The 22,860-nt window shown below is 53.4% G+C and overlaps 1 protein-coding gene across 5 annotated transcripts in view; it reads right to left on the bottom strand.

Annotated features, from left to right (window-relative positions):
- elk1 (ETS transcription factor ELK1) overlaps window positions 1-20,437 on the bottom strand; it is a 29,030-nt gene extending 8,593 nt beyond the window's left edge. For 2 of the 5 annotated variants that reach the window (XR_015933942.1, XM_088623771.1), the window contains exons 1-8: window positions 19,640-20,436; window positions 6,800-7,008; window positions 5,790-6,167; window positions 3,921-4,073; window positions 2,927-3,190; window positions 2,451-2,586; window positions 1,285-1,487; window positions 85-186 (exon numbers count right to left, since the gene is read on the bottom strand). Coding sequence is in view for 4 of the 5 variants with exons in the window: in XM_088623771.1 (XP_088479897.1) it covers window positions 85-186; window positions 1,285-1,487; window positions 2,451-2,586; window positions 2,927-3,190; window positions 3,921-4,073; window positions 5,790-6,167; window positions 6,800-7,008; window positions 19,640-19,664 (1,470 nt within the window). In the remaining variant the exon portion in view is untranslated. The other 3 variants (XM_088623774.1, XM_088623773.1, XM_088623775.1) reach the window with 3 other exon arrangements.
- Window positions 20,438-22,860: the final 2,423 nt, after the last annotated feature.

Raw genomic sequence — 22,860 nt, 5'->3', positions numbered from 1 at the left:
GCTCTTTGAAGAAGAAGCTGGAGGAGATCCTGAGTTCAATTAACTGTTAATTAACAATTAACAGAGACTCGGCGGCCAGCGTACCTGGAAGGAGAGCTTGGCGGGGCTGCGCGGCGCGATGGGGCTCAGCGTGCTCCAGAAGTGGATGGTGGATGGCAGGGGGCTTGGCGTCAGCAGCACGGGGGTCTGAAACAGAGAGAGAGAGAGGGGGGACAGGCAACACCGGGCTGGAACAAATCCTGCCGCTCAGAATACAAAATACAGCAGAGGCCTTTCACTCCAGAGAGCCTGGGAACATCTACACAGGCTCCAGTACACTGCATGGCTTATGGCTTCAGCACCCTGCTCTCTTCCCCACTGAGAGCTGGTGTGTGGGGAGAGGACTGGAGCATCATCCAGGTGGGGCTGCACACTGGTGGGGGTGGAGGGGACCCCCAGTACTTGTAAAGAGCTCTGAGTGGAGTGCCCAGAAGAAAACGCTATATAAGTGTAAGGAATAATAATAATAATAATAATAATAATAATAATAATAATAATAATAATAATAATATGAGCCCCTGCTAACAGCAGACCTTGAAGACTGCAGTTTAGCAAGAGCCACTGCGAGACACTGAGGGAACTGAGGAAATAAGAAAAATATCAACGGTAACAACAACTGAAGGGTTAAAAATTCTCTGTTTCAGCAAAATGCCAGCTGCAACATTTCAGTATCTGCTGCTGATAAGACTAGGGGCCTGTAGACACAGAGAATGCTTGTTTTAAGAACCCCAAAGAACTGTTTTGTGTAGAAGGCCAATTATAACTACCTGCTAGAGGAAAACACTGATATCGCTTAGTTACGTAGACATCTTTGCATCAAAGCAGAAGTTTGCTTGACCAATCTAAATTAAGACTGACGTTTTTCTTTTCGAGACTCAAGCTGTTTGTATTCCTTATCAAGTAAGCGTATAAAAGGTCAGCTGTAACTTTTCTTGTTGGAACCATCTTCCTAATTGCAAGGAGGGAGTTTCCCTTGGGCCAGATATACAATAAACTCCTCTTCTGCTCAGCAAAAAGATCTCCAGTGGATTTTTACTCTACACAACACTCATGCCAGCAACATGGAATGTCTATCAGAGGCTGAGAGAGAGAGAACAGCTGAGCACAGCACAGGCTGTGTCTCCGGACTGTCAGGAACAGACCGGTGACGTGGGCACCTCTGTGTGCACACGCTGTGTCGCCGCCCTGCAGGCGGGTGGGCGCGGTGCAGGTGGGGTGCTTCCTGCCCGGGCGGATCGGCCTTACCAGCGCGTGGGAGGTGATGACGGTGGGCGTCAGGGAGTTGCTGGCGCTGCCCGGCGCCAGCAGGCTGTTGACCGCGGCGCTGACCTTGTCCGCAGACAGCCCCCCGGGCAGCACCGTGGGCGAGGACGGCAGCTCCAGGCCCTTGGGCTTCTTCGCCTTCGGGGGCGGGGCCTCTGGTGAGTCAGCGGGGGAGGGGGTGCCTTCTGGGGAGCAATCAGACCGGGGAAACCCCCGCTGGCCGTTACACATGGGTACGAGCAACAGGGAACTTTCATTCGGAAACTGGGGCTGAGTACTCAACGATATTCTTGCTTCAGTCTAAGCCTCTTCTTAATTAGCCTGGGTGCTCTGCCAGACTGTCCCAAATTTGCAAGGAAGTAAACAGAGAATTCAGGACTGGGAGAAAATCACAACACACTTAAATTCAGGAAGACGGTGATGTGCATTTTCGCTCGCCATGCGCGATGAGGCAACCAAGCTAGCAGAAAATGCGCAATCGATTCCGTTCGCCTTTTTTAGAGCCAGCACTGCCCCGCCTCCCTACACCACCTGCAGTGTGACCTCTCTCTCATTGGTGGGTTGAACTGTCAGCTCCTCCCCCCTGCTTGCCACTGGGCTCTGCTGTGGGCGGGGCTTAGGGGCTCAATCGCATCGCCGTGACACCCAGACAGGCAGCAGAAACCAGCATCCACTGGTGTCAGAGAGGGTCAGGGGTCAGGCAGAGAAGATGGGAGGATCACCAGATATGTGCCCCATTCCCTTACCCATCTGAAGAAATACAGAAGAGGAACAAGTAAAGGTTTATTCCCTGCTGAAAAGGGAAGAAAAGAAACAGTTTTTTTTCTTCTGTTTTCAGCCTGGAATAAACTTTACTTGTTCCTTTGCAGCCTACGCATGCTGACGCAGCTCCCTACTTGAACAAATACAGAAATACAAGTTTTACCAGGACCTCAGGTAATCAAGACATGTACCTTGACTGGAGGAAACCTGAATTCTGTACCCAGCGTGCTCCTGCAGCTTCAATGTGCTGCAACTCTCTCAGCTATGGCGGGAGTCAGCTGGGCAGCGAGGCCTGAGGGGTGAACGTCGGCTCATCGGTCTCTGCTGCTGCCCGGAACGAAGCTGAAGACATTCCGTGTCCCCCCACCCCCCGGACGCCAGCTCACCTGCCAGCTCAGTCTTCACCCTGCAGGCGCCCTCGCCCCCGGCCTGGCTGGCGAAGTCTCCAGGAGAGAGAGGCGCGTCGACGGCCGGGGCGGCGAGGTCGAGATCTCCCGGGACAGGCACGGGTTCGGCGGGGACCTAGAGCACAGTGTGACACCAGTCAGCCCCAGTGAGCCGCCTCTCACAGCTGAGCGGACGGCACACCCAGGGCGCCATCTCGCCTTCAGAACCATCACGCATCTCTCAGCACTCGCTGCCGTAGGCAGATCCCGGAGGGGGTGGGGCCGGGGAGCGAGTAAGACCGACTGATGGCCGGCCCGTGTGCTGCAGTACTGGGAGAGAACCTTGGTTCTTCCCAACCCAAACGACACGGCTTCAGCAGTTTAACCTCACTGAGGACACACCACCGGATCGGTCCCCTAAGTGGGCAGCTGCCAACAGAGCGGGCACCCTGGGGCGCCCGGGCGACTGTGCTCACCTCCTCGGCACTCTTGTCTCCCAGCCCCACGATGTCCATCAGGTCCTCCTCGCAGGGAAGGCCCGGCTCCTTGGCGGCCAGGGGTGGCTGCTTGATAACCACGATGACCTGGTGGTTCGGGGGCCCTTCGCCGTCGCTCGGGGCGACAGGGGGGGCAGCTGGAGCGAGGGGCGCGCCGGGGGTCAGGGCAGCTGGATCCGAGACCCCGGTCAGGTATATCCGAGGAGGGTCTCCCAACCTGGGGGCCTTCGGGGGCTGGGAAATCTAGGGCAGACGCCAAACAGAAACACCACTAAGCACCTCCTGTGGCCCGTCAGTCCACAGTCTGTCAGACTCCGTCAGGTCCATGAGAGATGACCGCTCCGACTCCTTCTTCCGACTCTGAACTCCCGGCTCTACTGAGCTGCGAGGACATTTCATGAGCTTCCCTTCCCATAGAAAATAACTCAGACAATAACTGAAAACCCCTGGGTGATGAGTGTAGCGTAGAAGCCCAGCGATATGTCTGCTCCTGTCTCCCGTTCAATTAGCGTTCTATAACCAGAGCTGGGCAGGTGTCCCGTGACACATGCCTCATTTTGTTAAGAATGAATGAAGCCATCGGTTCGTTTAATTAGGCACTAAGGTTTAAAGAAAACTCCCTTCAAGTGTTTAGCTTAACAGTCCAAAGCATCTAATGGGGTTACTCCTGACACAGGGACATGACCACCAGTGGGTGGCGCTGTGCCGCAGTACAGCACTGTTGCCGGTCTCTCATTAGGTAATACTCTGTGGTCGAAGTGTATAAGGAGCACCTGCGACGTACGACAAGGCCGGAGTTTCTTAAGAGAGTGGGAATGCAGTTGTGTGGAGCACATATTGTGACAGAGCTGTACTTGGAGCCCAGCTGTGTGAGATCCGCTCTGTTCTCCATTCTCACAGTTTGGTTTCACTCTGCCCAGTGAAGGGCGTTCAGCTGAAAGCCCATCTTGTCCGCGGCGGCGGCCACACTCACCGTGCCGACCTCAGCCGGCCCGGGGGCCATCTGGGGGCTGAGGGCGGGGGTGGCGGAGGGGGAGGGCTGGGTGACGATCACCTGCAGGGTGAGGGGCTCCTCCAGGCCTGCACCCTCCACACAGCCGGGCCGTTCCGCCACCTGCACACGCACCTGGGGGGGGGAGAGAGGATCGTCAGGCAGACGAGCAGGGGCCGGGTCCAACCGCAGACGCCAAACGGACGCAGCAAGACAGTAAGAATGTTATTGTTTTATAAGGTATCTGGATCTTACATGCACATTTTCTGGAAAGGGGCGCGTGTAGCTCCTGGCCACAGTTCCGTTTGCGGTTTGTGCACAGGCTAACTCACTCCGCTACCCACTGGAGCTCAGCAGGGCTGAGCCTGGCCAGTACCTGGAGGGGAGACTCCTGGGAAGCTATGGTTGCTGCTGGAAGTGGTGTGAGTGGGACCAGCAGGGGGCGCCCACCCTGCGGTCTGTGTGGGTCCTAATGCCCCAGTATAGTGGCGGGGACACTAGACTGTAGTGGGCGCCATCTTTCGGATGAGATGTTAAACCGAGGTCCTGACTCTCAGTGGTCATTAAAGATCCCCGGGCGTTTCTCAGTAAGAGAAGGGAGTTGTCCCGGTGTCCGGGCCAAATTTCCCCCCTCGACCTTTACCGTGGCCTCCACACTGTTCCCATGTATGACTGGCTTGCACCTGCCCTGCGATGGACTGGCGCCCCCTCCAGGGTGTACCCTGCCTTGCACTTGCTGCTTGCCGGGTACAGGCTTCCCGTACGGTATAAAGCAGTTTGGTAAATGACATGACTATTCCACTCCGCACCCCCAGGGAAAATGGACTATTCGGCTCCGCACCCCCAGGGAAAATGGACTATTCCACTCCGCACCCCGAGGGGAAATGGACTATTCCACTCCGCACCCCGAGGGGAAATGGACTATTCCAGTGACTCCCATCTTAGAGCCAAGATGACAAACTGATCCCAGGGAGGCTCGCAAACCAGTCTCTTGGAGAGAAAGGAAGTTAGTCAGCCCAGTCATCCAGTTACCAAGTATATACATCACTCCTGCAAATGAGTAAGCAAGCAGATCACTGCTCAACTCGGTCATTGAAAAACAATCCGACGCTGGTGCACGTCAGTTTTCCAGTGTGAAGGTACTGAAGTCAGCCAGCACTCAAGAACTGAAGTTGCTCAGTTCTCCAGGGGTGTGTCAAAAGCCTGCAATCCAGGAAGGAAAAGAGCTGTTTGCTCTGCTTTATAATCTCCCCCCTCTCTCCCAGAGAGAGGATTTCCGACCTGCAGTGGCCAGAGCACCACACAGCCCCCCCCCCCCCAAAAAACTTTCTCGGCCAGTCTGGACATGCGTGCTGGGGGCCCCGTTCTTATCAAAAGCTAGAATAAAAACTTGCTTCACACCCACGTATTTCCTCACCTCCGCCTGTCTGGCAGCGAGCGAGAAAGTGCTACAATTTCTTTTGATTCCTGTGGGCCCTAATTCTCGCGTGCCGCTTCAGTTTTGCATTTTAAGAATAACCCTCAGCGTGCTGTCGCTCTTGTCAGCAGCCACAGGCAGCTTCTTGACGTCTATTACACGGCAATAACAATAATAACTTCTATTTATAAAGCGCCCTGCCAAACCCAAGGACGATGTACGTCATGAATAAAGAAAAAAGTAGGAAAAAAGAACAAGGGCATGCAGGTTTTTACAGACTGAATGTACCAGACCTAGACCTTGTAAAAAGGTAAGTTTTCTGTCTGTATCTGAAGAGCGTGAAAGAAGTTGTCTCCGTCATGCAGTGGAGGGGCTGGCTGTCCAACAGCGCCCCCTGGCAGGCCGGCCAGGGAACGGCGCGGAGAGCTCCTCACCTCTGGCAGCGGCCGGTCGGCGGCCAGGGCTTTCTGGGAAGGCTCGGCGGGCGGGGGCGCCTCGGCTTTGGGGGGGCGGGCCGCCTTGCTGGGCGCCTGCAGGGACTGGATGGTGAAGGTGGAGTAGAGGCCGGACTTCATGTAGTCGTTGCGGGAGCTGCGCTGGGCCGCGCCGGGGCCGGCGGCGAGGCGCTGCAGCTGCAGCCCCTTGGGCAGGGAGGGGGCGCCCTCGCCGCCGGGGCCCTTGGGCAGGTGCAGCGCGTCCGCCAGGCTCTCCCTCCGCCTCGACTCCTCCCTCACGGTCTCCGTGGCGGCGGGGTCGGGGTAGGTCACGAACTTGTAGACGAACTTCTGACCGCTCACTTTCTTGATGATGTTCTGCAGCGGTTTTTGGGACAGAGGCAGGGGGATTAATTTCACGCGGCCGCGGACACCCGCACGGAGCCCCGCGGCCTCGGTCAGCGACCTGCCCCCTGGTACTCCCACGGGCGCCGCTGAGGACAGAAGGCATGAAGTGACCCCTTTTTGGGCCATCAAGCTCCCTTTAAAACGCCTCCCGCGGTGTGAAGTCACGACAAGCCTGTGGTTTAAGACGTTTTCAAAGTGGAGGGAACATAAAGGGTCCTAGGGTCTGCACACGCAGAACTGCACCGCGACTCCAAACCAAAACCTCAAATCCAGGAAGCTCTATTTTAGGCCTTTTCAGTAGAGAAACTAACACAAAAAAAAACACCTAGCACCACTATTCCCCTGCATTTCCTTTTTAATTCTAAAACTTCTCTGCACCCATGGGAGAATGTGAACTCCTACGCCCTGAACCAATTCATTAATCACTACACAGTCCCCACTGTGGCTATTTACGAGCACTTTAGGGGTGATGTGGCGGCCCCTAGTGGTTGGTCCGCTGTAACGACTTCTCTTTCCACGATAGGCAAAGCCTTTGACAGCCCTCCTGTATCCCGCCAGCCAGCACGGTCTGGGAACTCAGCCGCGGCGGTCCCTACCAGTACCTTGTCGTAGTAGTAGCGCAGGGCGCGGCTCAGCTTGTCGTAGTTCATGTTGGTCTTGTTCTTGCGAAGCCCCCAGAGCCGCGCCACCTCCTCGGCGTCCAGCAGCTTGAACTCGCCGTCGCTGGAGGTCCAGGAGATCAGGTGCCGGTGGCTCTGGTCCTCCAGGAGGTGCAGCAGGAACTGCCACAGCGTGATCGACGGGTCCATGGCTGTGGAGACACACAGGGAGGCCGACACCGCCGCAGTGAGACCCCGCGCCTTGAGAGCAGCGCCGCCAGTTCGGTGCTGCTTCCACCGTCCCTTGGGAGGGACTAGGGCGATCTGGTGGCCAGGGCTCCGGGTTCAGGTCCAAGCTATGCCGCCGGGTCAGTGCTTGCTACCCCGAGTGTGTGACTGAATGACTTTGTGCTCTGTCCTTCATAAGGCTGCTCCACTGCTGCCTTCAGAACACTTCCTGACCCCTGACAAACCAACTGCGAAGCAGCACCGAAGGAAAAATGAACAATTTTTACAGCACTTCATGAATGATTGACATTTTCTGGATGGATCTTTTGCTGTGGTTAACTGACCTGAAGCACCGTCCACATCTCAGCCTGCCAGCCGGTTGGCTGATTACCGAAATGACCCGGTGTCACCTGTACAGAACGTCACAAGGGGGTACGGTGGTAATCCCCACTGCGCCCCCAGACTTGACCCCCCCTGACTCCCTGCCCGAGATGCCCTTCAGCTGCCCCGGCAGTGTCTGGAGAGCTCTGGCCGCTCTCTGCTGAACAGGATCTGGGTAGGTGAGCGTGAAGCCGGAGGCGGTGCTCAGCGAGTGGGTGCTGTACTCTAACTGCCTCACGGGAGTCCACAAAGGGACAGTCCCCACGACACCCACACTGGCAGCAGTTTGCATGTACAGTAACTGCTGGCCTGTGTACTGTTCCTCACTCTTCGCCCTGTACCACGCACATTTTGCATTATGTAAATTTATTCTCAGCTCCGTCATTTCTGAAAGTAAAACTGCCGGATTACACACATCCGCTACATAAAGTGAATACTATTGTTGATACGGAGACGATCGTTTCTTCAATACCTCTGCAGCAGCATTTACAACTACTGTACGCTACCTTCGGAAAGAGGCCAAAGATGGCTCTCCTGCAACTGCTAATGCTCATTCCTGTAATGTACATCCGCACCTCTGCATGCTTTACCATGGTGCTTTTAGGCAACGTGTTCACTTCAATACCGTTTTATTGGGAAAAACAAAAGGGAAAACCAGAATGATAAAAACATCTCTTTCAAATTCTTACACTTACATAACGTGCACCCTCTGCCTTGGAAACCATCACCTTAGCAACAAGTGTGTAGGCAACCGTTACCAGGGCCCAGAGGAAGACATTGTTTCATTGATTCGCCGGTACCAGATTTGCACACACTTGTACATACAGTGCTGATGTTATTATTCCACTATTTTTCCAGGTGAATCCATTGAAAATACATTCTCGGATCCAGCGATGACCTGGAAACCTGTGTTCCAGGAAACACGGCAGGCAGCAAGTTCCTCGCCCTCCAGACCCCCTCCAGTCCACCGCCCGCAGCCTCAACCTACTGACCACTCCACACGCGTCCAGCGCCGCAGTGACCCACACAGGGATGCTTTCAAGAAACGCCACGCTGCAAGTTCCAGTTCAGGAGGAGAAACCAGGCCTGGAGTCACCTCCTCTGGCACAACAACACCTGCCCCACCCCGTCTGCACCAGCTCTTTTAGGGAGAGCAACAGAAAACAACGACTCAGACAACACGCAAAAGGACCTCCCTGTAGCTACACCACAAATGTATAAATTGCACAGGGGCTTCTGCTCCAAATCTCAAGTGCAGAAACCTTTCAACAAGTATCTCAACAAACCGCACAACATGTCCGCCAACCAGACGACCTGAACTCCTTCGGACCGGTTCTTGACGAGTACTGCGGGACTGAAGCAGGCTGGAAGGGCTCCAGGTTTGAGCAGGGCGGGGGGAAGAAGAGCCCGTTCCTCCTGCCCTCTCCGCAAGCCCACAGCCAGCACCGAGAGGGCTGTCCGCCGGGCTGCGGCCTGTCCAGGCCCGTGCCCAGGCTGTTCTCTCCCGCAAGGGGCGGCGGTACCGGAGGGGTTGTTTTGTTTTTTCCCCCCAAGGACGCTGTTTCTTAGAGCCCTGTGCTGCTGTTAGTCGCAACTTACACAACCTCAGAGATCCTGTTTTTTGGCCTCGTGCTGCAACTTGCTCAGGCTCGCCGTCTGGAATCGCCTCCAAGACAGAAGAAAAGCGAGAACTTGTTTTCTGAGTCCTCTGACACGGCGTGCCGAGGGCCAGACCTCCAGGACCGCGAGGTGTTGACTCTGAGCCATCTTGTTTACTCTGCACAGAGGCTCACACTGCTGGGAGACTGAAGCGCCGATTCATGCTTGAACCCTCCTCACCCTCCCCGACTGCACTGACCAACGGAGTACGATCAGCCACCTGCATGGCACAGGGGCTGTTCTCTGTGCTGGGGGGTACAGGGGCTGTTCTCTGTGCTGGGGGGTACAGGGGCTGTTCTCTGTGCTGGGGGGTACAGGGGCTGTTTTCTGTGCTGGGGAGGACAGGGGCTGTTCTCTGTGCTGGGTGGGGGGTGTGGCATGCAGTTCTGATTTAAGTTTTTTTTTTTACAATTGGGGAAGCATCTTCCTTGAAATTGGCTACCAATAGGGAGTAAATAGGCAGTCTGTCTCACAACAGACAAAACCCAAATTAATAGCTTCCTTGTGGTCTCTTCTGAACTTTTTAAAACTATAGACCTGCAGATTTTTTTAACAAAATCCACAGTTTGAGAAGCACTACAGCTGAAGCTAGAATCTTCAGATGTTGCTTTATTTAATTTGATTTTTTAAAACCAGTCCTTTGTTTTTAAATAAACCAACTCCACACACTTTCATAGTTGCCCACTTTCCCTTGCTCTGGGGGGGGGTTATTTTAGGCTGTGGAGGTCCTGGAGATCATGTGGGTCTGCTTGTATCCCCAGGACGCACAGACAGCCACAGACGGAGAGACAGAGAGCCGGTGATGTCTTATTGAGAGCCCTGTTATTAGAGGAAGTGCTATTGCAAAGCTCTTACTGTAAGAACTCCCTGCTCCGTCCCACATGTCAGCACTTGGCATGCTGTGAGAGTAGTGTGCCCAGATGCATTCAGGAACCTGTTTTTGCTTTTTAGCTTAATGGCAAGCAACATTAACGTACAAAAAAAAAAACACACAAATTTGTCAATCACAGTCCATTTCGAGATCGAGTCATCCCAGTAATTGCGCTTTTTAGCAAAGTGGGTGGAAATCATGTACTCTGCACCTGTTGGCCCTGGCGGAGTCGACAGGCTTCGGAAGGATATCGGACAGCCTGCTGATCGGCGTCCGCCTGCTGGGATCATGTTCCCCGTCAGGGCTTCGGGGCCGAGTCCCCGCCTCCCCGCGCAGTCCGGCTGGGAAAACGAGTGGGAGGGCGAGGGTGACGACACCCGGACCCAGTCCCTCCCAGCGTGACGCCACTGTGGGGCCCAGCAGGCTGCGTCTGTGAGGGCTTCTCTGGAGCTGAGCCGCTCGCTAATCCAAGCAGGCCCAAATCTCTTCCACACCGGTGAAGTCGGCCTTTGTCTGAACAGGTGTGCTGGACTCTGCCCTAAAACTAATTGCCCCCCAGGGGTGAATAAGGCCTGAACTGAATTGAGCCCCAGAGGTCAGGCCTTCCCAGGACATTTCCACATGGCACAGAGAGAAGCAGCCTCTCGTAACGGGACGCCATCCTGCATCCGGGAGACGGGCGCTGGCGGTAAAGGAAAGCGCGCGGGCCAAAGCGGACTCGCGCCCGGCTGGTCCGCTCAGGGGTGGCCGCCGCAGCCCAGGCTGTCTCCACAGGACGCACGCCAGGGGAGAGAGCGCAGTCTCTTCGGCAGCCCGTGGTTAGCCGGCTGGTGCCGTTCCCATCAAGAAGGCAGCGGGGCTGAGCAGCAGCAGACCACAAGCAAGGTTTGTTGGGTTTTTTTTGTCTGTGTTGACGTGTTAGCAGCCTTTGTCGCTGGGCAGCCCCATTCCATCCACAGCGCCTCTGCAGAAATCCCCCGCTGCCACAGAAACACACCGTTTCTGGTAAACAAAAAGCCCACAGCATCGGGCCCACCTGCAGCAGCACCACATGTTTTCTCAACTTGTTTTTAACAAGTTTGATTGTTTTTTTAACGAGGAATCCTCAATGCTTTACTCCGATAATGAAGTTAATCAGTCTGGATTACTGCTATCACTTCTGCAGTGACTTGAGGATTAGAATGAGCCACCTGGGCATTACAGGGGCTCTTCTCTGTCCTGTGGGGAACAGGGACTGTTCTCTGTACCAAGGGGGGGAATAAGACTTTTCCTGCATCTGCAACTCTTCAAAGACATGACACTCCTCCCACTTGCCACACCTCTCTGACACTCCCACTAGCCACACACCCCCCCCGACTCTTTCAGACATGACCACCTGACTTGACCATGTGCTACACTCCCCTCCTGCCTGCCACGCCCCTATGACAGTCCCTCAAGACATTCCCACCAACCACACCCCTCCGACTCTCCCAGAGGACACGCCCCCTATGACACTCTCACCAGCCACGCCTCTCTGACTCTCCCCAGGGATTGCTCTTTCATAATAGGCCACAGAGCCAGTTGTGCAGCCCTGCTTCGGGAATCCCGGTCACAGGTATCTACTGGAAAAGTTTGTGTTGGAGAATCTGGGATTCTGGGACTGGTCAAGACCCTTCACGATCCCCCCAGAAGTCCAGCACCCTGCTGGACAGTACAGGTCACTTATTTATTGCGCATCTACACTTGCATCTGTATCTGAAAGGGGCACATCACGGTGGTAGAGAGTCTCCTCTGTCTTTTGGGTTTGTCTCTCAGTTTAGGGAAACCAAAAAAGCATGGGAAGACACGAGTGCGGACACACTGGCGGTTCGCTCCTGGGGGAGTATTAAGGCCGGCTGGGTTTGCTGAGCCTCACTGTCCCAGAGCGATCCCTGCCGCGCACTGGGGTTTGCAAAACTCTGCTCGGTGGGGAGGTCATGCAGGAGGGCCTGCTGATCTCCACCGATCCGACAGGCCGGCTGTAGAGTGCCTCAGTGCGGTGCTGTGCGCCGGGCTGGGGTTTCACAGGAGCGCTTCTAAACTGAGCTGCTCTGTGGTCTAGAGACGGCGACAACAGAGGCCTCTCTCTCTCTCACCTCCTCTCCTCTGCACTCACAGGCAGCCAGCCTCTGCACAGTTGACAGCATGCATTTCGATTGGGGGGGGAGAGAGAGCACGTTGCAGGTGAAAAAAGCAGGAAGAATGCAGGTAATTACAGGTCGCCTGGAACAGAAACCAGGAGAATCCAGGTGACTCCATGTATCAGAGCTGTGTCCCGAACAGAGGAACACAGCCAGGCCTGGCTGTCATCTTCCCCTTTCAATAAAGCTTTAATCACAGGGGGGTGTGCGTGTGCAACGCCGGACCCCCTGCCTCGGGACTGGGGGTATTCTGCCAGTCTGTCAGTGGCACTGGCGCCGAGGTGTCACACTGAGCAGGTGGCTCCACACAGACCGAGAGCTGCAGGAACACCTCTCTTACTGGGATTCGACTTGGGTCTTTACTGCTTGCTAGTGGCGTCTACTGCAAGTGTTTTCTCCGTGTTGGTTTGACAACTGTGTGGGTGATTACTGTCTCTGCCTGGTATTTTAAATTCGAAGTGGCTTAAACACACACGCCTGGGCATTTCCCTAGAATAAAGACCGAGCCCAAAGGTCCAGCTGACAGGCCCGTCAACACGCTACTGTATGAACCCACAAAACTCCAGTTCCCCTAATGACCCCTCCACACTGTGGCCCGGTTCTACGGATTTACCTCCGCAGTCCCTGCAGACAGGACAGGATGACAAAGCTGCCCCTGATTTGATAGAAATAAACCCACACACAATACTGATTACTGTTCGCATTGCTGGTTACTGTAAGGCACGTGACACATCCTGAGTTATAAATTGGGTTTTTTTACAAACTTTTCGACTCGCAGTCCATCCTGTAATGACAATACTGTAATAAGGGACTCGTCAATCCGACTGCACAGACATCCGGTGAAGATCCTACTCTCCTCTCTAGGATCAGTGGGAAACAAAGCAAAGAGTGAATTTAAAACGCAGGAAAACCGAGAGACGTTTTTTCAAGATGCAGAGCTTTTACAACGGAAGAGGTTTCTATTGTAACGCTGCTTCAAAATCACTGACTCTGCAAACCCAAACAGGCTACTCTCTTTCAAACTGAGGAAAAAGTTGAACTCCCCCCCCACCCCCCATCTGACAGCGGCACTTGACTACGAAAAACTGCAATAATCAACCGCCTACTGATCTTAAATTTGGTCACGTTAGAACACTCAAAAACAGCCTGGCGTTTTTGGTGGAGAGATTTGGGTAGAAAGCAGTTGTTCTGTATTGTTCTCAGATCTCAATATCTCAGAATCCACCTGTCAGGTAAAGCCTGATTTTAGTTACAGTGTCAGCTGAATTCTCTAATCTTGAGCTGCATTCCTTCTTGAAATAGTATACTGAATAAATAAACCACTGCAGAAGCCAAACTGAACCCCTCTCACAGGACAACCTCATGTCTAATTCCTGCCTCCCAGGTCACCGCTACCTGGATGAAAATACTCTGCCTCGTAGCGAAACTGCTCAAATGAAGACAGGTTAAGGAGTCCAGGGCATGCTGCAGTACCTGGTACAGCTCTATTAGCCCTACTGCAATAGTAATGCTGCCCCATCTGTACAGGATATGACTTCATTCATAATCCTTGCTCAAAACAATAAGTGTCCAGCAGCCCATCTGAATGATGTACTAATAAAGTGCAGGACATGCAAGCTGCACTGAAGATGCTGACCTTCAGCAGTCCTATAAACAACCGCACATTCATCAACATTTCCCGTACAGAACAAACCGTCTCTCAGCTGTCTACACCCATCCGACTCTCCACGCTTTTCAAACTGCTTCATCCAGTCCAGGGTCGCGGGGGCGCCAGGGCCTATCCCAGCAAGCAGGGCACTCACGGACCCCGACACACTCAAGCCCAGAAGAAAATGAACCCCCCAGCGTGTCTTTGGACTGTGGGGAGGAAACCGGAGCACCCGGGGGAGACACACATGAGCACCGGGAGAGCAAACAGACTCTGCACAGACGGTGCCCCAGGCCCAGAATCGAACCTGGGGCCCAGGCCTGCCAGGCAGCCATGCTGGCCACTGAGCCATCATGCCATCCCTCACTGCTATCTTCATTAACATACACTGCCAAAACGTCAGGAGCGTCAGGACTCGTTCCTCTTTCAGCTAGACTTCTCTAGAACAGAACAGGAGGCGGCTCTTCACACAAAGAGTTGCGGGAGAGTGGAACAGACACCCCCCTTACGTTGGCGACGCTGAAACCCTGGCTCCTCGGATTCAATGATCTACTCGTTTCCAAATGGGCCCAAAGCCCCAAACAACCCGCCTCGTGTTTCTGTTCTCGCGTTCCTCTCCCAGGACAACCCGCCCTCGTGGATCGCGTCATTCAGGCAGCTGAAGGCTCAGCCGTCTCACGTTCCTCGCACTCCCGGCTCACAAAAGGCCGCCCGAGAGACAAAACGGCTCTCTCCTTTCTCTAACGCAGCCGACGGAACAATCGCAGACACAGTTTCACAGCCTCGGGCCAGTGCAGGGTGAGAGAATCACCTTTCATGCTGCCCGCGCCAGCCTGGCGCTGCCCGAACAGCGCTGTGTTCCCACACGCCGGCCAGCGCCGAGCCTTCAGCCCCAGTCCCCTGCGAAGCACAATGACCAAACTTCAGGGAATCCAGGGGAGGGTTTCTCAATGAGTGATCCGGTCTTACAATCAGACACATGCTTGACGTGATATTCCTAATCATTCTCTCGTTAAATACGACAACAATAAAGCTCGGAAATGAACTTGATTTGGGACTGAATTGCATTTAAGTGAGACATCTAGAATATCAAACTTAACTTTTGCACATTTTCTGCAAGAAAACAGCATTCAACTGCAAATCCTCTGCAACACTGTACTGCATGTACACTGAGCAGCAGAGTAAATAAAATGTAACCGCACTTTCATTGTAACAGCAGACTTTACGACCTTCACTGTGTTTGTTCAGTGCTTTCTGATCCTTTATCACCACGATAAGGCCTGACCAGTTAAAAGTGACCCCAGCTCTCTGTACAGCTCGCAAACAGGCCTCTGCACTTGTCACTCAGTACTGCTCCTCACTCACAATGAACACCTAGCGCAGGCAGGTTACATAACAAAACTCGCACATTTATCCAATCAATCATTCAATCAGCATTCAATTAAAGAGCAGCACAGTGTCACTTATGACTCTGATTCCACGTTGTGCTGAAGTGGGCCCAGTTAAAGCTCTGTGCAAACACAAGCACGGAACAGTCCAATAGGCCTAGTAAACCTGATTTGGTTAAGGGTCTTCTTATATTTTAAATGCAAAAAAATATTCCCCCTCTTTAGGGATTATTCAAATACAGTTGTAAGAAGCAAACAATGCCTCTTTCAGTAACAGGTAAACCAATCTGCATATCACACAGCAGGGTTTTTTTCCCTTTCCCTCGCTGCCCAAACAAAGGCCGAACTCACTTGTGACTACTGGGCACGCTCACCCCAGCTGTGAAAAAACGAGTTCGAAAGGGCCAAAGCCTTAGAACAAACCCCTGTCTAAATGCCCTGTTCAAACGTCCCTTGGAAGATAAAAAAGACATTAAAAAGGAGGTGTATCATGTGAAAATTAAACACCCATTTCTATTACTTTCAATCATTTCAAAACAAAAGGGATTAGAAACGAAACTTATCTACATAATTCAAGTCTCATGAAACACCCACATCAAACAGCATTTTATTTAGCCTGTAACGTCTCCTCAGGGGCAATGACAGACCTCCAGCGTCTGGCAGGTAAATCAAACTCTCCCAGCACGGCGATGAAAGAACATCCTTAAAAAGGAGAAAAGGCTCCCGAGCAGAAAACAGAAATAAAAATCATTGCCACCTTCCAGGTTTCACAGCTAAGGCCTTTACTTTATTTTTTAAAAGTACTGCGCTGCGATACCTGCCAGTGAGGCTACAGCACACAAACTGTACCACCCTGCCCGGACCCTCTCTGCCCCCGCCTGCTGGTCCTGACCACCAATACCCCAGGGTGCACTGCAGAGCCACAGCTGAACACGGACTGATCTTCACGCTGCTACCAAAGAGATCCCAGATCCACAGAGACAAGGGCCCAACAAACAGCGTGCAAAACCCGTGCAAGCACAGAGAAAGACACCTTTTACATTCATATACAGTACTGCCTGAACCAGGGACTCCAAACTCAGGACAGGGGGCAGGTTTTCCCGTCAGAGAAGAGGCGTACAGATCGGGAGGATCCTCACTTTAGCACCTTCCCATGTGCGGTAACGAGAAAAACTGAGAAACAGCCCTACTTTCTGGAATTCCCTGAGGAACAGAACTGGAAATCCCCCCTTCACCTACAGGATATATTAACAACCTCAACCTGCTGCCTGAGTAACTGCGGTGCTCTTACCAAGTAAAGGTTACAGGGGGCAGAGTTGTGTGATCGTATGATGCCGCGACATTCAATGAAACTCCCAGTACCGGGATTGCTGGTTTCACTAGCTCAGTATCCCCGAGTCTGCACAGAAACCCCGTCATGACCTGACTGTCACCTGACACACCCCGAGACCCCAGCTTGCTCGGGGGAACCCCAGGACAGCTCCAGCCCAGACCGCCCAAATCCAAAGCTACAGGAGCAACATCCCGGTGGTACTTTCCAGCTGCCTGAAGCCGTAGCCAGTGGGATGGATCTGTTGCTGGGCTCTGGGGCCACAGACTGATCCTCCGGATGCCGGATTTGGAAGGTGTGACAGAGGTTAATAAATCACCAGTGGGAGAGATGCCACCACAGCTGGTATTCAAGTGACAAGATGACTCTTTAATTCTTCGATCCCTGTTCTTGGTGGCACAAACACCGTTTTAATGGAGAAGCAGGCGTGGGTGTGATTTCCATATTGACATGTGCGGGCCGAGTTAATTATCTGGGTTCGTCTTTTTTGTGGTACTAAACGGCAGAAAATCAACATATTTCCATAAGCGGAAGAATTTCGAAATGGCTATAAGGCGTATAAGGATGGGGGAGATTGGAGACTGGCGTCTGGTTTACCTACAGTATTAGAGTAAGAAGTCAGAACTGAAAGCAAGATGGCAGTATTGAAAACATCTTGTAACCATGCTGGCAAGCTCATTCTCTCCCTCAACAAAACCTTTGCGTACTCTTTGTGGTTTCCCCTCTGACCGAACTGCGTCTACTGCGCCCACAACGTGCCTGAAGCCGTTTCATTTGACACACAGCTTTTTCAGATACTTTTGCTTAGCAGGAAGAAAGATATCAATGAAATGATCCACTGATAAACCGATCTGTCAAAGTAACACTGATACAGTCACCCAGGTCTTTACACACTCACACGTTTAAGACTCCCAAAGAAGATGAGCACTGAGCCAGTGGGGTTTTCACCAGCAGATGCAGGGAGAGTAGAGATTTATACAGAGCAGGCAAACCAGGGTCCCCCAACCCTGCTCCAGCCTGCTGGTGTTCCTCCCAGAATATCTTTCCTTAACTGAATTAATGAGTTTAACTGTAAACGTTCCCCTGAAGGGTGCCTTTGCAGAATTTTCTTTTTCTGAGATGTTTTAACTCATGGGTTTAACTTATGAACTGCTAACTTATGAACTGTAAGGAGACGCTCTTGCTCCCCAGTATGATTAGGAGCAGAGGACTACTGAAGGTGTCCGGTGGATGCAACTGTCAGGCCAATCAAGAGTCTGATGCAGTAATGCAGAGCCCATCTGCAATGAAAACAAGCAGGCCCCTCAGCACCGGGGGATGTGTAGCTGGAAGACTGCGGGTTCAAATCCTGGGTGGGACACAGCTGTCGGTACTTTGAGTGGCATATTTCGCCCTGAATTGCCCCTGTAAGAGACGCAGCTGTGCTGTGGAAGTGGAACTCCTTCGGGGCTCGACGATTCAGGCCCGTCTACGCTTCGCAAGAGGAAAAGCTTTTGTGTCAGCCTCTTGTTTGACAAGAGCCAACCAACAGCAACAGCAGCAGCAAAGACAACAAAATAATACATAGAATAAATATTACATGTTTTTATTATATAATTTGGTATTAGTTCAGGTGGGTAGCTGCGTCAGCATGCGTAGGCTGCAAAGGAACAAGTTATAGGTTTATTCCATGCTGAAAAAAAGAAGAAAGAGAACACAACGTTTCGGCCGTGGAGCCTTCTTCAGGTGTGAGAGAGACAGGGCAGTAGGCAAAGGTAAAGTAGCGGGAGAACAAAGGTTGGGAGGGAGGAGGAGTGAGAGGCGGGAGCAGGGGACAGAAAGAGAGGCCATAATTTGGTATGACTGGTATAATATGGAATTACTCAAATTATATTAACAACCAAATATTATATATCAAATATAATAAAATAATACCTACAACAGTGTTACCACATGGTGAGTGGATTTTGAAAAACACTTCTGTTGTCAGAACAATTAAAAAAAAATCAGAGCACCGCCTTTATATTTTAAACTGAAACTGAAAAAACATATTAGCTCAGAGCAAGCTTAGGAGAGAGCGCGATGCTTTGTATCCCTCTGAGTTACCACACAATTATTTGTCATTTTGGGGAAAAGGACAGGAAGGCAAGTTCACCTTTTCCAATTCTCCAAGCAGGTTCGGGGAGATAAGCATCTTAAAGGACGTCTCCGCGGTATTAGGGTTGTAATCGGACTTGGACGCTGCATTACTGCCCTCAGCTCGTACACACGCTCGGAGACACACGGGCGCACAAAACGTCAACAAGCCGAAACTGGTCATTAGAAACCAGCGGCGGGGTTTGAACCACAGCCATGAAAATTAAGTGATTGCACACCGACCTCTCAGAGCATTGGGAAATTGTTTACTTAGGTGTGTGTTCAGGTGAATTTAGGAGGGAATTTAAAATATAGAGACATCGGAAATAATCATTAAACGTTATTTATGTTCGCTTTTAGGGGAAAACGTGGGGTCTTCAGCTGCACAGGCCAGTCTCTGGACACTGCTGGCCGGGTAAATGACTTTTGACTCTCGACTGCTTCGACATCCACGAGCTCTGGAACTGTAACGCGCGCGCCGGAGGCGGGGGGCGCTAGACTGGCTGTCGATGGTCTCGTCTCCTGCGCAGTCTTTCTTTTTTAAAAAAATAAATAAAACAAAGCTTTAAAAAAAAAACCGTGCAACCCACGGCATTTTGCTCCGACACTGAAAAAACCGTTCTGCTAGAAAAACCGATGCGCGACTCGAGTAAAAACAAACAAACAGTGTGACATTTGAAAGTAGCAGCTACAACTCGCATCCAAGCCCTTGACAGGGGAAAAAAAAAAGTTTTGGTGCCAGTGCGCTCCTCGAGATCTAACCTACCAGGAGAGCAGCAAGTTTCCAAAGCGGGTGTTGGCGTTTAGACGCGCGTAACTCTCGTTTATCCTGCCGACGACTGCGCGGCGATGCTTGCAAGGGAATCACGGCAACAGACCTCTCGATTAACGGCCAGGAAGGCACCCGCGCACACGCTGGGCGATGACACTCCGCCGGGACACACGCCAAGCCCGGCCGCGGCGCAGCGCGCTAGCTGGGGCGGTCGATACGGTGTAGCCAAGCCTGCAGGCGCCGCGACACCACGGCCGCCCGTCCAAGCGCGGCGCTCCGCGGGCGCACTTACCACATAGCAGGGGGTTCGAGTCCATGTCTCAGGCGGCGGGGGTCCTGACGCTCATGCTGGAGGGAGAGGAGAACACCCGGCCGGGAGAGCGACGTCCACAAGTCGGTCTGGGGGCGAGAGGGTGGCGGGTGCCAACGGGCGTTCGTCCAGCCCGATCCGGGGCTCTAATTATGTAATGACAGGGCTCCGACAAAGACCCGAGCCACCCCCATATTTCACCACCGGACTTGACTGATGTGTGTGTGTTTGGGTTTTTGTTTTGGACGGCTTCACAGTCCTACAAGCAGCCACGGCGCATGCTGGCCTCCCATGTCCTCCTGCCCGGTCGCCGTGACGCCGAGCGCTGGCAGGTGAGGGTCTTTGGAATCGGCGAGGCTCGGAGTAGGAGACCCCCGTCTCTCTCTCTCTCTCCCCCCCAGCCCCCCACAACACCCCAACCCCAACACCACCAGCACCGCCCCCCCCTTCCCAGCCGCTCTCCTCCGCTGCTCGCTCGGGTCCTGCTGTCGCTCCGCGAAGCGAGGTCACAACTCCCCGCCGCCTAGGCGCAACATGTCTCCGGGTACTCCGCCTGCTGTAACGGCGCTTGCTCTCGGCAGTCCATGACACGCGTGTCGGCCGCAAGCAAGCAGCAGCGGCGCCTCCCTCCCTCTCTCTCTCTCTCTCCGTCTACCTCAAGCGTCTCCAGTCCTCCCGTACTGTAAACCTCCGCGGCTGCGTTCCTCGCTTCCTGTTTCACAAACGCCTCGGCTGCGCTCGCCGCCTCTCGGCGTCCCCGCCCCCCTCTGTCGCCGGCGAGCGCCTGCAGAGTGAGATGTCAGCGTCACAGAACCCGTGACGTCAGCTATTTCCAGTAAAAAAAAAAGGAGGGGGGGGGGCAACAGCCAAAAACACTGTCACCCCCGCGAGCTGCTGCTCCGTCTAGTTCGTCGATACCTTTCGCTTCGATCGCGAATCCGTTCACAAAACATTTCCGCACAGAAATGAAATGCCAATTACGCTGAACTGCAGGTCGCGGGGGTTAACGGTGTTCGCCTCGCTGAAGCGACACAACGACGACGTCAGAACCTTGGCATATGTTGTATTTTAGAAGTGAAATACGAAATGTTACGTTATATTTCACAATGTGGGGGCTGCACACTGGTGGTGGTGGTGGAGGGGGTCCCCATGACCTGTAAAGTGTCGGCAATTATTAATTACTCCAAGTGCAACCACAGACTGCAACGCTTTCTCTATAAATTGCGTGAGGTGACACGAGTCTTATGATATAAAGCCTAAAGTTCAAACAAATAAAGATGAGATAAAAATAAACGCATAAGCCTCATACATTTATAGTGTTATTAAAAATAATAATAATAATAATAATAATAATAATAATAATAATTGCTTACACTCATATAGCGCTTTTCTGGACACTCCACTCAAAGCGCTTTACAGGTAATGGGGATCCCCTCCACCACCACCAATGTGCAGCCCCCACATTGTGAAATATAACGTAACATTTCGTATTTTACTTCTAAAATACAACATATGCCAAAGTTCTGACGTCGTCGTTGTGTCGCTTCAGCGAGGCGGACACCGTTAACCCCCAGTTCAGAGATGGGGATTATTAGGAGGCCATGATTGGTGAGGGCCAATGGCAAATTTGGCCAGGACGCCGGAGTCACACCCCTACTCTTTTCGAGAAACACCCTGGGATTTTTAATGACCACAGAGAGTCAGGACCTTGATTTTACGTCTCATCTGAAGGTCAGTGCCTGTTTACAGTCTAGTGTCCCCGTCACTGTACTGGGGCATTAGGACCCACATGGACCGCAGGGTGAGCGCCCCCTGCTGGCCCCACTAACACCTCTTCCAGCAGCAACCTTAGTTTTTCCCAGGAGTCTCCCATCCAGGTACTGACCAGGCTCACACCTGCTGAGCTCCGGGGGGCTGCATTATCATGTCGTTTTCCAGGGAGGAGAGGGACCCGTTTCCTCTTCCGTGACTCCGGCCTGGGCGGGACAGGGCAGAGGACGGTCGACGCACTGGACCAGCGAGGGCGGTCTCGTACAGTAGCGCCACCTTCCATCTTGCAGCGTGCAGAACGGACCCCTCCTTCACTCCCTGACTGAGGGCGGCCCGCCGGGTGCGAAACACGACCCGACCGGAGGAGGCAACACATTCCGAAGCGTCTCTGTCCCCCTGCCCCCCCCAAGCCGGCGAGCTGCTATCCCTGGTCTGTGGGGTTCATCGTGGGGCGCCTGAACCGAAGGCGTCGCATGGCTGTTGAACTGCTTCGCAGACGGGAGATGGCTGTTTGTGAGACCCGGCCTGTTCCAAACTGCAGAGCCGTGGGCAGGCGAGGGCCGTGGGTGTCACGGACGTCCAAAGGGACTAACCGTGGGGAGCAGGAGAGCGGAAAAAGACCCATATGCGTAGCGGCGAGACGGGAAAAAGGCCCGGGCTCATAGTGCAAAGAGTTCAGGAATGCCGTATAGAAACCTATGCCCTCAGGGAGCGGACGTGGGGCGCCCTGGTGCTAGGCGGGTCTCAGGACATCCGAACGTCAATGCTGAGCCAGGACAGAGTGCAAGACCCGGAAATATATAGCCCAAGGGAAAGAGAGGGACCGGAAGGACAGCAGACCGGAAACTAGGGACAGGACAGAGAAGGAGCGCCCTCTGGCTGCAGAGGGCGTGACAGTGGGTTCTAAATCTGGTGAGGGGACCCCCCCGGCCAGCCCTGAAGTGCACACCCGCCAGCTTGCGCGAGTCAGTAGCGGACTGGGGGAGAGGACTGACCGAGCGTCTCTCGTCCTCCTGGAGAGCTCCAGATGAAGCGAGGTCATGCCCCCTGAGTGCACTTATTTCTGATGTGATTGTGCACCATGTACGTTCACCAGTTCAAGTGCTGAACATGCAACAGGTCAGGCAGCCTGATCAGCTTGAACGTCGCCCTCCGCTCGTGCCCTGATCGATAATGAAGGGTCAGGGCTCAGACCTGGAGCAGGGCGGAAGGGAGACGGCGCTAACGGGATTCGGGTCGCAGTTCCGGTGTCGCTCCCAGTGTCTGCTCGCAGGCCCGGTCGGGTTCTGCAGCGAGACGGGCAGGAGTGCCGGTGCTCGCGCGCGCGAGGGGAGCGCGGGGGCGTCCCTGCGCGCGCCGCGGAGCCGGTCTATTTCGGGGCGGAAGTCCTTTGTTGCCACCCGCGATGCGGCTCCCCGTTTCCACGGCAACTG

Source organism: Lepisosteus platostomus, chromosome 3 (assembly GCF_059453375.1).
Source record: "Lepisosteus platostomus isolate fLepPlt1 chromosome 3, fLepPlt1.hap1, whole genome shotgun sequence".
In the NCBI taxonomy this organism is placed as follows: domain Eukaryota; kingdom Metazoa; phylum Chordata; class Actinopteri; order Semionotiformes; family Lepisosteidae; genus Lepisosteus; species Lepisosteus platostomus.
The sequence above is the reverse complement of the archived record's forward strand: the minus strand, read 5'-3'. Positions and strand labels throughout refer to the sequence as shown.